This window comes from Pholcus phalangioides, unplaced genomic scaffold (genome assembly GCF_987345545.1).
Source record: "Pholcus phalangioides strain wild (caught in Gottingen) unplaced genomic scaffold, Ppha-v1.0 ptg000009l_1, whole genome shotgun sequence".
Classification (NCBI taxonomy): Eukaryota; Metazoa; Arthropoda; class Arachnida; order Araneae; family Pholcidae; genus Pholcus; species Pholcus phalangioides.
This window is the reverse complement of record NW_028301602.1, coordinates 20,659,992-20,674,873: the sequence shown is the minus strand read 5'-3', so window position 1 is coordinate 20,674,873 and position 14,882 is coordinate 20,659,992. Positions and strand designations below refer to the sequence as shown.

The 14,882-nt window shown below is 45.3% G+C and overlaps 1 protein-coding gene across 1 annotated transcript; it reads right to left on the bottom strand.

Annotated features, from left to right (window-relative positions):
* Positions 1-266: 266 nt before the first annotated feature.
* On the bottom strand, positions 267-12,810 carry LOC149082216 (WD repeat-containing protein on Y chromosome-like). Its single transcript, XM_089236754.1, is given in 6 exon segments — positions 267-430; positions 2,987-3,484; positions 4,782-5,820; positions 7,579-8,063; positions 9,806-10,039; positions 12,504-12,810. Coding segments are annotated over 6 exon segments (2,727 nt in total).
* Between the last annotated feature and the right edge of the window lie 2,072 nt (positions 12,811-14,882).

The window sequence follows — 14,882 nt, the reverse complement described above, 5'->3', positions numbered from 1 at the left end:
AGAAGCGGATTTATGGCTTTGTAGTTGTTCGGTTGGACTTTGGCCGAAACTCTCGGCCGATTCGTGAATCGCTGCACTTCGGGCTTTGGCAGTAAAATATACAAATTATAAAAATAAACAAATAGTACACACACGGTTGCCTCGTGACATTTGGCCAGTCATGGCCCAGCCTTGAAAGTTCAGCCGCCTCGCCAGCAGTTGCCTAATTGGCGCGTTTTTCAGGGCGCTGCCTCGCAACCTATACGGCGCGTCCTCCCAGAGTAAAGTTATTCAAGTGTAGCTAATATGGGTCTTCGGAGTGGATGAGCTCCCCTCGCTTGAGCCCTCACTGCCTTCTATACTCTTGTCAGCCAGCGTTTGTTACGCACCGACCAAAGTGTTTTTGGTTCCGCCTTTGAGGAGTCCCCTTCAGGTGGGTCCTCTCTGGGCTCTTTCCGTATTTATTTTTGGTCTTTGTGCTTTCGGGCCAGCGCTGGATAGACGTCGATCAAAGGGCCTTCGGTTGCGTTCTGATCCGGCAAGTGGATTGACGTGTAGATTGATCATACGTCCCGTTGTGGATGCGCCTGTCCCGTTTTTGGTGCCAATTGGCGAATTTTTATGGCTCGATTTTTGTCCGACTGCAGTTAATGACAGACATGACTAAAATCAAACCACAATGTAGCAATGACAGATAATGGTTAAGCTACAACAGGGCGATAATTGGCGACTGTTCTCGAAAATTGGCGATGGTTGGTTCCATGTTCCTTATTTTATTCTCAATGAAATATGGTCAGTCGCATCCTTATGGTCAGTCACAAGGCTTCTAGGCCGGGATCTTCAGCGCGATATCAGACCAGACTTTCCACAGGGCCCCTCTTTCCTGAATTCATAGCGTGAAAAAGCAAAAAGAATTGTAAGGATCTCCCCCCCCCCCCTATGAGGCCCTGTCAGTTCATCCTAGGGGAATCTATTTACAGCCAGGGATTCTTTAGCTATGGGTCACGACCCAAACCTGATTCGCGGGGTCTTTCGAGATAGGTCGTACGAATTCATTTACAGCCAGGGGTTCTCGAGCTATTGGTCACAACACGAGTTTGATTCTCAAAGATTTCCGGGATAGGTCGAACAAATACACTTACAGCCGAGGGTTCTCGTGCTACCACCCACACTTGATTCGTGGAATCTTCCGGGAAGAGTCGTATGAATATATTTATAGCCAGGGATTCTTGAGCTATGGGTCACTACACAAATTTGATTCGCAGGGCTTTTGAGATGGGTCGTGAAGATGCGCTTCCCCAATGCCGGAGGTTCCTGAGCTATGGGTCGCGACCCAAACTTCATACGTGGGGTCTTCTGTGAGAAGGGTCGTATGCATCTATTTACAGCCACGGATTCTTTAGATGTGGGTCATGACCCAAACTTGATTCGTGGGGTCTTTCGAGATTGGTCGTACGAATTCATTTGCAGTCAGGGGCTCTTGTGCTACCATCCAGACTTGATTCGTGGAATCTTCCGAGAAGAGTCGTATGAATATATTTACAGCCAGGGATTCTTGAGGGTCACCACACAAATTTGATTCACAGGGTTTTCGAGATGGGTCGTGAAATTGCACTTACAGCCGGGGGTTCCTGAACTATGGATCGCGACCCAAATTTGATTCGCGGAGGGGGGGGGGGGCGGGAGGCTTTTGAGATGGATCGTACACAAATCAACTTACATTCCTGTTATAAATTTTCACTAATTTCTAAAAACAAACAGTCCCAGGTCGCGAAGCTGATCTTTTTGTTAATTTTGGGTCGCGGGTGAGAAAGGTTAAGAACCCCTGATCTAACGGATGACGCACACATACCTTATGCGTTAGCGGTTTCTCCAGCCCCATTTCCAACAGACGCTTCTGAAAACGCAGGAACGGGAAAAATTCGAAGTGCTCATCCAGAGGTTGCCGGGGTTCTCCTTCCATGCCGCGGCAGTAATTTTCTATGTGAAAAATCCGAACGTACCCTGTCGTGTCGCCTGCGAATACAGTGAGAATCTACAAGTTGTGGGGAATCGAGACTGCAGAAATTATATTTGATGAGTAGAAAGGATATTATTCCTGGTTGTGGGGAGGCCCCGGCCAAAACAAATGGGAAGGGGAGGCCACAAGAAAAAATATAGCGCAGGGGGGGGGGGGGTGCTACAGGCAAAAGAGGTTAAGAAGCACTGCCCTTTAGCGTATACTACTACTACGTTAACCGCACATGCACTTTGTAAACATTTCTCTGGGAGAATTTCCAACGAATTGAATTGTATATCGGAACATGTCATGTGTGTGCTTGTGCATGCGTGGCCCTAACGTTATTTATGTTGTCAGAATTAGGCTTGTTTTAGTGATATACTACTACTTTACCTCACGCCTACTCTGGCCTTGTCGCCGTACAGCAATTTACTACCGATCGAATTGGGTTGGAAACGAAGGCGCCATCTATCAGTGGGTCACGTCAGGTTCGGTAGGAAAATGACTTCTTATCTTGCCTATCTCTAGTATAGACGGGCATCTTACCACTGCTCACACGAGCTTTCGTGATATACTGGTGCGTAAATCTGTCTTACATGTTTCTAAGTGGAAGTGGCAGATGCCTAAATATTTCATGCTTGGCAAGTATCGTGTTGATGGTCTGCCTGCTCTCTGCGGAGAAAAGCAGCTCTAGTACAGACAGCGGGTCTTCAACCCCCTTTCAAGTTACCAGAAACGTCTTTGGTCATGACCAGGGGAAGAGCTGAAACTCAAATCAGCATTTAATGATAATTCTAGGATGCAACTCTTCTCTCTTTGGGGAAGAGGGGGGGAGGGCTACCTCTTGAGCATGAAGTCGGACATGAATAGGCATTAAAAACTCTTGGGGTGTTCCAGCGAGCGATTCGTGAGAAATTCTTCATTTGCTCTCATCAATCATCATAGGCGGCTCATGGAAAAAAGCTGAAAATTTCTCCTTACAAAGTCTAACTATTCTTTAATCCTTACCCAGGATCAGATACTTGTTGTCCTCGTCCGTGGTCATGCTGATGAAGCTGCTCCGAGTCGCCCCGTTGCCGCAGAATCTTGCTAGGAGACCACTTCCCGGAAATACGGACCAGAATCGGATCATTCCGTTCGATCCGCTCGACACCAGCGTCGCGACGTCTTTTTCCACGGGCCGAGTCTGGAGGAACAGAATCTTGCTTATGCTCCGGGACTCGTTACTTTCGTCAGGTTCCAGTTGCCCGGGCTTATGAGATTTAACCATATTTTCCTTCGATGCAGCTGATTCATTTTGGTGATCTTTGGCAACGCCCGGTTTATGTCCGGGCTTATGAGATTTTGCCATATTTTCCTTCGATGCAGCTGATACGTTTCTGTGATCTCTGGCAAGTGCCTTTGGACTGAAATGCGTTCCAGCACTGGTGTGATGGTGGTGGTGGTCATGGTGAGTTGTTCCGGGATCTTGTTTCCGGTAAAAAGCGAACGCCTTGAATCTAGAACCTGCAGTAGGAGGTAAGAGATTCAAAATCCTCGTGAGTATTGCCCTAATAATAAAGTGAAAAAAATGTCAAACACAAGTTCAGAATTCGCTAAGATTCTTGCCTCATTTTCATCACCTCCAACATTTCGCGCCGACATTTGTCCCGGATATTTCACCTCCTGACATTAGTCCTGGATATTTCACCCCCTGACATTAGTCCCGGATATTTCACCTCCTGACATTAGTCCCGGAAATTTCGCCCTACATTTTTAACGGATATATCACCCCGGACATTTCACTCTTCACATTATTTCCGAACGTTTCATCACGACATTTGACCCGGACATTTTCTTCACACATTTCACCCCTGGCATTTGTCCTGGACATTTCACTCTTGGACATGTTTTCTAAACATTTCGTCAACGGAAATTTCACCCCGAATATTTTCCCCACCCATTTGTCCCGGATATTTCACCTCCTGACATTCGTCCCGGAAATTTCGTCCGACATTTGTACCGGATATATCACCTCGGACATTTCACCACTCACATGATCTCCGAACGTTTCGTCCTGACATTTGACCCGGACATTTTCCTCACACATTTCACTCTTGACATTTGTCCTGAAAATTTTCTCTAAACATTTCGTCACCGGACATTTCACCCGTGGCATTTAGTTCCCAGACATTCAGCTCTCAACATTTCAACCCGAATATTTTCCCTTCACATTTCGTCCCGAGCAAGGCCAAGCGAGTGGGTGAATGATCGCATGACTGACCCAAGTGAGTGGAGGAGTGACCATATTAGTGACACATTGAGTGGATGAGTGGCAGAATGAATGAAACATTGAGTGGATGAGTGGCCGAATGAATGAAACATTGAGTGGAGGAGTAACCGTATGAGCAGCACATTGAGTGGAGGAGTAACCGTATGAGCAGCACATTGAGTGGACGAGTGATCGTATGAATGACCTAGTGAGTGGGTAATTGACTGTATGAGTGACCATATGAGTGATGAAGTAGGTAATTGAGTTACCTAATGTGGGGGTGAGGGAGCGAGTCTTTCATTTATGTGCTCATTCTCTTACTCAGGTCAGTAACTCGTCCCCCTCACTTGGCCACTCAATCACATACTTACTCGGTCACTCACACAGTCAGTCACCTAACTCACTTGATCCCTCATTCAATCATGCGTTCACCCACATGGCCACTCGCCTAATCACTTGGTTTCGTCCGGGGCGAAATGTCCAGCCGTAAACGTGCTGGGCATAAATATCGGAGCTGCGAGTTTCCGTAAACCTCCTGAAACCACCACTTACCATCGTCGATCATTTTACATTTTGGAACACCCAGTTCATGAATCCACAGGATAATCTCGCCATCGATACTAGCCGATGCCAACAAGTTCGTCCTGAAATAAACATCGGCGTCCATGACATCAGTCTCGTGGTACGCCTTCCACGGCTTTTCCACGGTCTCGATCCCGTCGTCGTAGAGCGCGGTGATAGTCTTGTCACCGCCGATGACGTAGAAGAAATCGCGCGACAAGGCCATCCCGCATACCTCGACATCTTTCTTGATAGAGAACGTCCTCAGACAGATCCCGTTGTGATAATTCCATATCCTGACTCCCCCGTCACAACTACCGGTGACCAGGCGTCTTTCGGAACGGTCCAGACACATGGCCGTGATAGCCACGGGGACTTCAAACAGGTCCCTGAAAGAAGTGTGCGCCGGACTGAACTGAAACGACTTCCGACCCGTGTCCAGATCCCACACGGCGACCACGGAACCGTCATCGCCGGTCACGATGGCGTTGAACAACCTAGCGTGCAGGGCTGCACAGACGGCGTTCTTGTGCGCGGTGAGGACGGCCGATTCGCCTTTTGTGCAAGGTACCTGGAAGACTACGAACTGGAACGTGTGCACCACGAGCTTCCTCAATACGGGGTTGTAGAACGCGCTGGTGAGTTCTCCCCGGCCCAGTTCCGGCATGTTACATTCGAAGGTCTGCAAGCACACGTACAGGGCGGAGTGCCAGACATTGACCAGTTTGGATTTGCACAAGCTCACGATGACGGAGTTCTTCTCGTCGTGAGCGACGAACATCACGGCGCTGGTATGGCCGTGTAAAGTCCTGACCGGTTCGCGCGGCAGGCAACGGAACCACAACTTGACGGTGTTGTCCTTGCAGCCACACACTATGAGGTCCTCCTCCTCGTAGTAATCGAAGTCCAGTATTCCCCGACGGGATCTGAAACTGGACCGGATTCTCTTTTCGAAGTCGTAAACAACTAGTGCTTCTCCGGTGCAGGGCGAGCAGGATATGAAGCAGTTGCGTGAAGGGTAATACTTTATCTATAAAGGATTGAGAAAGCAAATCGTGTGAGTGCGACAGTTGCATCGCCGTAAAACCTTTTTAAATGTCTTTGGGTGATGATCGAAAAGTTCCTAAAGCTAATATTAGTAGAATTGATGATACTAAGCCCCCGCAGAAAAGTGATACAAAGCTAAACTCCATTTAAGATAAGCTTAACTCCCCGGAAGGGGCCATTCAAGTATTACGTCAGCAGATTTTTGGCCATTTTTGACCCCATTCCCCCCTTGTCAGCAAAATTTCGTCAGCGGCTTAGAATATTTCATATCTTCAAAAAGGGTGGTTGATGAAGTAAGCAACCTTCAAACCCCCTCCCCCTCCCCATTTGTCATCATAAGTCAGCAAATCCGAAACCCCCCACCCCTCGATGTTGACGTACTTGAGAGAGAATGACCCCAAAGGTAATACTAAACTAAACTCGTGTGTTGAAGGTTATGCTAATCTAAACTCCATTGAAGGTGATCGGACTGACTAAATTAGGTACTTTGTCAGCCGGGGCTAGCACGCATTTTGGCACTCCCGTTTGAAGAAGGAGCAGTTAAAGGGTGCATTCGACAGACATCCTCTTCCAGTCCAGTTCCCGGGGCACCAGACCTGCATGCTTTTCCTTAGTTGCGACCCCTGAAGGCGTCGAATCCCGTTATAACGAACGCCTAGAGACCGGAGGAATCATTTCGTTACAAAGGAATTCTAGGTTAGCTAGCATTGTTCCTACATAAACTCATTTGGGGTATTAGAAAAGTGTTCGTTAAAACGAGATTTTCTCTATAACGGTATTCGTTGATACGGGATTCGACTGTACTAAGCTAAACTACATTTTGAAGGTGGCACTAATTACAGTTCCATGAAAGGTAACAATACCAAGCTGGACTCAGTGTGTGAGGAAGGCAATTCTTTGCTAAACTCCATTGAAGATAAGAAATACTAGTCTCAATTCCACGAAAGGTAATACTAAGCTGAACTCCATGGAAGCTAGTATTGGGCTATTGTATGTATGTGTGTGTGTGTGTGTGTGTGTGTACTTCATTTTTGAAGATAATACTAAGTTAAACTCCATTTTTTGAAGGTAATACTGAGCCAAACTTCATGAAAGGTAAACGCTACTCCGCGGAAGGTAATACAGTCGAATCCCGTTTTAACGAACTCCAAGAGACGGAGAAATCACTTCGTTATAGCGAAATTTTGTTATAAAGGAATCCCAGGTTTCAGCATTATTTCTATGTAAACTTATCTGGGGGATTAGAAAAGGGTTCGTTAAAACGAGATTTTCGCTATAACGGTATTCGTTGAAACGGGATTCGACTGTACTGAACTAAGCTAAAAAAACTTAAGGTAAACTCAGCTAAACTCCATTTAAGGTATGCTTTACTCCGTGGAAGGTAATACTAAAAGGTATTAAGGGGGTCATTCAAGTATTACGTCAGCATCGAGGGGGGGGGTTTCGGATTTGCTGACTTTTGATGACGGGGGGGGGGGGTTAAAGGTTGCTTACGTCATCACCCCCCCCTTTTTTTGAAGGTATGAAATATTCTAAGCTGCTGACGAAATTTTGCTGACAGGGGGAGAGGGGGGCCAGTGTTTTGCTGACAAGGGCGGAGGGGGTCAAAAATGGCTGAAAATCTGCTTACGTAATACTTCAATGGCCCCTAAGCTAAACTCTAAGAAATGGTAATACTCAGCTAAACTTCATTTAAGGAACGCTAAATTCCGTGTAAGGTAATAATAACTATGATACGTACCTTTCTGACCATCTCCGAGTGGAACCCATTGAAAACTCGTAGCTCAACACCACCGATGAGACCCTTCGAGAGGTGAGCGAACAACATCTTGGATAGTCTCTGCCTGACCACCATCGACGTGCACAATTTCATGAAGAAAAACGCCTCGAACAGAACGGCGTAGACGCTGCCGCCATCGTCTCCCGCGAGCAAGATGGACCGGTTGCGAGTCTCTTCGCAACCGACGTCGTAGCTGAGGCTCGTGATGCATTTCGGGCAATCGACGATCGAAAAATTACACTCGAAGTCCGAGTGGCTGCTGTTGTAGAAGCGTATGTCCCAGGATGACGTCGCGATGGCTATCATTTTCACGTCGGGCAGGCAGGTCACGGCAGTGCAGGCCAAAGACGATCGTCCTTTCAATGAAAACAAATTTTTCTCTGTTATTGTTAGATTTAAGCTCAAGGAAACACAAGGAATAGGCATATTGAGCAAGGTTTTCCATTCTGTTATGATCATGAGACACATATTTTACGTCATAAAGGACAGCTGCTCTATATTTCCTCCACCGAATTTGGAAAACAGAAAAACAGATGGCAGCACTTCTTGAACACATAATAGGCATTCCTCAAAAACAAACACTTCACGTTAAGTACATAATCCATGCATGGCACACTCCGTCATGCGCGTATGCACCATAGAGCAAAGTTATTGAAAGTAATGCAATCGCTTATGCTAAGTAAAGTAAGTTGCAATCATAGGTGTAAAGTTATTGAAAGTATTAGGAGATTAGGAGGGCTCAGGTCCAATTTTTCAATGGGAAATAGTCAAGATTGGGGCAAATATTGGAGGGTGCAGAGCTTGGATCCATGTGCCCCATATCACATACGGCACAAATTCGCTAGACGTTCCGCAGAGAAATTTTTGCAAGTTGCATGTAGAGTTTAGTGGTATTTGCCTAATTTTTACCCACGAATTGGCAATGTACATACACACGCGCTATTGGCCATTTTTTCGTGACAGTTGGCGATATCTCGTATTGGCGATCTCAATGCACCGTATTTATCTCGAAGAAATACACGGTCATCATTACATAGTAACTCCCACAGGTTTATTGTCTTGTCGAGAAAATGTCTATTTGTTTAACCCCCCTCCCCCCCCCCCATTACGTGCAGGCTTTAGGCAACAAATTCGAAAGATTTGCAGTTGATCTACCAGAGATAAATCCCAAAAATGGGAATTATTGTCAACACGCAGGAAATGAAGGGAACCTCCTTCCCGAGGAGCAGGTTTTTCATTCTATCTCTCTCGCTCTTCCAGCAACCTTTTTCCCTATGTATGTGATTATATGTAACGGAAGAAATCGTATCATAAGAATTATACAGTCGGATCTCATTATAACGAACGCCTAGAGACCGGAGGAATCACTTCGTTAAAATGAAATTTCGTATTAAAGGAATTCTAGGTTAGCCAGCATTGTTCCTATGTAAACTTTTTTGGAGGATTAGAAAAGTGTTCGTTAAAACGAGATTTTCGCTATAACGGTACTCGTTAAAACGGGATTCGACTGTATTGGTATTTCGATTACCCTTTGATCGTTAGGATTGCCATAGTTATTCATAATAATAAATCGTCATAATTATCACAAAAAAAGTCCAACTTGGCAATGACCTTGAATTATGAATTTTCTTTGGCCGGGGATCTGCAGCCACTTCACGAACTGGCTGGCCAAAGCCCGAATTTCGGACATTGGTCTGTTAACTAGCCAGTCACTGGCTGATTTCGGGCTTTGGCTGTAAGGGGCCCTTCAAGTATTACCTAAGCAGATTTTCAGACATTTTTGACCCCCTCCCTTTCCTCCCTTGTCAGCAAAACACTGACCCCCCCTCTCCCCTCCTGTCGGCAAAATTTCGTCAGCAGCTTAGAATATTTCATATCTTCAAAAAGGGGTGGTTGATGACGTAAGCAACCTTCAAATCCCCCCCTTGTCATCAAAAGTCAGCAAATCCGAAACCCCCCCCCCCCCGATGCTGGCGTAATACTTGAATGGCCCCTAACACATATACCTGCATACACATATTTTTTTTATTCAATCCGTAGCTAGGGGGAAAAAATGCTGAGGAAAAGAAAAAAAAACCAGCTTTGGTTTACAGAGTGCATTTCTTCCCTCTACTCAAGGCCAAGTTATCTCGTCCCTGTACGTTAAAGGGGGGGGGGAGTTAATGTTGATGGTGTCGAGGAAACAAACCTCTGATGCTGCTGCGCTCGTTTTCGTCGATTCGTTTCCTAGCGACGATTTCCAGATCCGGGCTCAGGAAGAAAACGCGGCCGTTCCTGCTGACGTTCACCAAATCACCGTCGACGTAATCGGTGGTCCCGTCGGGGTTCGGGAAGACCTGCATCGCGATTGTCGTGTCGAAAAACTCGAGGCACTGGTGAACTTCGACTTTGTCTGAGAATGGCTGGAAATCGAGTCTGATACCTTTGGGAACATTTCAAAAAACATGGGAAACACGTTGGGAACATTTCCCACACACTCACTGTATTTGTGAAAATTCCAATTACGAACCATGGAAGAATCATGCGATGAAAAAACACGGAACTTATACCACTTACATGTTTACGGTAAATGAGATCATTGGTAAGTACGCATAAAAACCGGTTGTTGGTAGGTATGCATTAAAACAGGTTAAGGGTAAGTATGCATTACAACAGGTTAAGGGTAAGGATGCATAATAACCGGTTATTGGTAAGTATGCATTATAACCGGTTCTTGGTAGGTATGCATATTAACTGGTTAAGGGTAAGTATGCATAATAACCGGTTGTTGGTAGGTATGCATTACAACAGGTTAAGGGTAAGTATACATAATAACCGGTTGTTGGTAAGTATGCATGATAAACCGGTTTTTATGCATACTTACCAATCGTCTTGGTAAGTCTGATAAATTCATCACTTTTACCGGCGATTATGTATAACAACCAAGTGTCGTTGGTAAATTTGATAAATACTTGAAATTTATTGCCTTTATCTGTAATTATGCATAATACCGTAGCGTAATTGGCAAATTTGATAAAAAATTCCAAATGAGTCCAGTATGTGTGATGAATATAGTCAGACCTCGATATGACGATAACGAATTTAGCGATCGTATCCCGATATAATGACACAGGTACAGTGCATGTGTGAATTATCACGTGCAGTATATCGTATAATGCGATTTGTCATGCTTACCAACGATGCGACGCTTGGGTATTATGCCTAACCGTCGGTAAACGTGATTAACTTAGTGAAATTTTATCAAACTTACCAAAATGCTCTGTGATTATACATGATAACCGGTTATTATGTATAATAACCTTACCGTAGCATATATATACAGTAAAACCCCCTCTTAACGGACACCCCCTTACATGAGGTCACCCCTCTTTTACGGCCAAATAATAATTTTCTCCCTTGTAAATATATAATAGATATATGCATTTCAAACCCCTGATTAACAGTCACCCCTCTCTTACGGACAAAGCTTTTTGTCCCACCGGTGGCAGCAAAAGAGAGGTTTTTACTGTATTATTGCATGGGGCCCCAAAGATGATCCCTGTGCGATGAATGGGCCAAAAAAGCCACGTTGTTTCGCTAACCGCTTCCTGGGGAATTCGTGGGGTAAAAACATAAGCGAAACAAAATAAGATCAATTCCGGGATTATCTGGCTAAAGTCTTCTGGCCCTGTCAGCCAGGGCCATCTCAATAGTATCATGGGTGCCCGGGTAAATGTTCATATGGGGCTTGATGTGCAAACCTTTTCCAAATCACCTACAGAATTCCCCTTCACCTCCTCAATAAACCTAAGTTGAATAACTCAGAGTGAAAGACTCTTTCCATATGTGTGTGTGTGTGGGGAGGGGCAGCGGCACGATTCTCAGCTACGTATACATAGACCGTAGCGTTTAATGTGTTCATCATTGATCAAAGATTTGCAACATTGGCGATGTTGCAAAAGACTTTTTTATGTAGTGTATACGCCGTGGCCAATGTCAGAACTCTGGTCATTTCCTGAAATGAACCAGATTAAGTCAAAAGCAGTCTTGCTTTTCGTATACTTTGGACCATGACCAAAGCCGAAGCCACACTTGTGCCCAGCCTGGCCCAATACATTGCGAGGTTGGTCGTGGGTAAGTGTTGTGGTGGCCGCTTCAGCATTGGCAATGATCGTCAAATGTTGAAGCCTGGAAGGTATTGGAATAGTGGTCGAAGTGAATGGCCAGTAACCCCCTCCCCCCCTCTCAGCTCATCCGAGTGGTATAGTGGTAAGATCCTCGTCCACCACCGTGAAGATTGCTGTCAGGTCCCAGGTTCGAACCGGGGGAAGTATATAAATAAGATATTTTCCGCAACGAGCTTGAGGCAATGACGGAGCCATCCATCGTTGCGACAGATGGCTCTTTCATATCCAACCCAACTAGTAAATGGCAGTAAATTGCAGTATAGCGATATAGCGGAAGTCGGTGTTTGGTGAAGTTGCCCCCACCCCTAGTCAAAGCAGCCGTCTTCCAATCCGTCTGTCTACACATTGGTCGAAGAACGCCAACAGTCACTACGCAGGAGCATCATTGGAGATTGTTTTGGAAGCAACTATTTACCAAGGAACATTGGCCAGGATGGGCCAGTGTGAAGTCAGCCTATACCACTAGTGCTTCGTTGCGACACAGGGAGGCAAACATTGGAAGCAAATAGTTGGACAAAACGGGACATGATTGTGACCCTATAACCAATGTATAAATAAAGTGGATGGGCATTTTGCGAACTGGCCGGATCTAGGACATTGACATAACTAGGACCTCCCAGCCCCCTCACCCCGGCTTGCCCGAGTGGATGGGCATTTTGCGAACTGGCCAGACTTGGATATAACTATATACACAATATGCATTTTAGCACAATTTCTTACTCTCGAGAACTCGTTCGTTGTAGATCTGAGACGAATGAAGCACGAGGTCGGTCCAAGTTATTTTGCTGGTGGTGTATTTGTCGATCTTGTTGAAGAATTCGTCGACGACCGATTCCTCGATTTGCTCGCCGGTGGATCCTTTGGCTTCGCCGATCGCCGCCTTGAAGGTGTCTCTCCTCAAGCCGCGCTTGTCTTCCGTCCGACTGAAGTCCTCTTTGAACTTCTTCAGATCGTCGGACACCAATTTGTCTAAGAAACTGTCCGGGAAGTTCTTGCGCCTCTCTCTCAACATCTTTGAGGGCGCCATCGCACACGTGGTAAACAAAAAGTTCCTTCAAGTAATTTAACTTGAAATTTTCCGACCTGATGAAGAGAAATAAATACAGGAAAAACGTATAAACTCGTTCTGATTTTACTTTACCATCCGGGGATATACATAACTGGATACGGATCCGAATTTCGCTTCTATTTCGCAAAACTCTGAAAATTAAATTATTGCAGCTTCTCTCAGAGCCTCCTTAACCCTTATAGTGGCAATCCCGAGATATCTCGTCAAACTGGATTTGCTTTATCCCAAAATATCTCGGGTTTTTACGCGCCTTTATATTTCTAGTGTGGCAGTTATGATGTGAATGCGGGTTTTTAAAAACTATTTAAAGGGTTAAGAAGCGCAGAAATCAGCCTGAAAATAGTAAATATAGTGACTTTCTATATGATGAGATGGACTTTCTATGATGGACTATATGGAGAGATGACTTTCTATAACCTTCATCGCGAAAAGGAAGGGTTCATTATTGAGTAGGAAGAAGCGGGGGGTGGGGGAAGAAAAATAAAATTCTTCAAAGCTGCTGCTGCTGAGGGTGTTTTTTTTCCTTTATTCTCCCCCCCCCCCCACTTCTACTGGAGAATGAACCCTCTATTTTCGTGATGAAGAAGGTCATAGTAGGTCATAAGCCATCTTTCCGTGGTCAGACAATATATATGCCGGGTGCCCCGCAACTCTACCGCTAAAATAAGAGCGGTATAGTACAGACTAAACCTTGCAATGGAGTCCAGTGTCGCAAATGACCAGTATTTCACGCATAACAATGTCGAATTCGAGCCACTGAAGCCAAAAAAGGTCAGCTTCGCCACCGATGAGACTGTTTTTGAAATTAGTAATACCAGTGACGCAATAAGGGCATTATAGACATAATAAGGGCATTATAGACATAATAAGGGCATTATAGACATAATAAGGGCATAACGGGACCGTAAGGGGATTTATACGACTCATCTAGGAAGCTCTTGAGTCATGACCCCATAGCTCAAGAATCCCTGGCTGTAAGTCAGAGGTCGGTTACACATTAGCTTCCGAGGTCGTACATATCTTTCAGCTAGGGATTCTTGAGCTATGGGTCACGACCCAAACTTGATTCACAGGAGCTTCTTAGATGAGTCGTATAAATCCACCTACAGTCCAGTTATAAATGCACGTATTGCGCGTACTGGTGCCACTAACTTCGAAAAATAAACAGTTTCGTGGGTCGGGAAACTGATGATTTTGTTGATTTTGGGTCACGGCTGGAAAACATAAAGAACTCCTGCTGAAGTTGATTCGTACGCCCCATCTCGGAAGCCCTTGTGAATCAAGCTCGGATCTTGGCCCCGAAGCTCAAGAGCCTCACGCTGTTAGTGGATTTGAAAGACCTGTCTCGGAAGATCCGGCAACCCAAAATGGGGTCGTGATCGAGCTCAAGAGCAATTGGCTTGGCTAATGGTAGGGCCGGTCCTCACTCAAAAAAGCACTGGGTGGGGGGGGGGGGTGGCTTTTTGAGCGAGGAGTGAGAAAAGCTTTTAAATCTTTTTGGGAGTAACTATTAACTTAGTCCTTTAATTAATTAAAATAATTATTGTTCATTCTGGTACCGGTGGATGCGGATGGGATTAAGATTATTGTGATGAAATCTAGTCAACGTGCTAGAAGTGGTCGTTGTAAGGTCTATTCGGATTACCCAGTGTCTAAAGGTATTCCAAATAAGTCAAATTTGACGCCACATCAGACATGTTCTTGAGTGCTTCCTATACCCCAATTGGTCAAAATCTTTCTTTCGCTTCACTGACACACATTACACAAAACACTAACACACCTTGTCTGTTTTTCTTCATAGGGTCATACGAGCAGCCCTTAAGCTGGCGGTTTGCCCCATAAGAAGCAAGGAACCAGCTGGAATCTCAAATTCTGGTCTGGCCTGGGGCCGGTTGTGGGAATTTTTCAAGTGCAAGCGAATGATATTTTGGTGATAAAAAAATCGTCTCTTCCCTTTTGTTGGCGCCCTAAAATATCAGCCCCTTTCAGTTGGCGCTTTCTGTGGCAATGTAGTTCGCAGAATTCAAGAT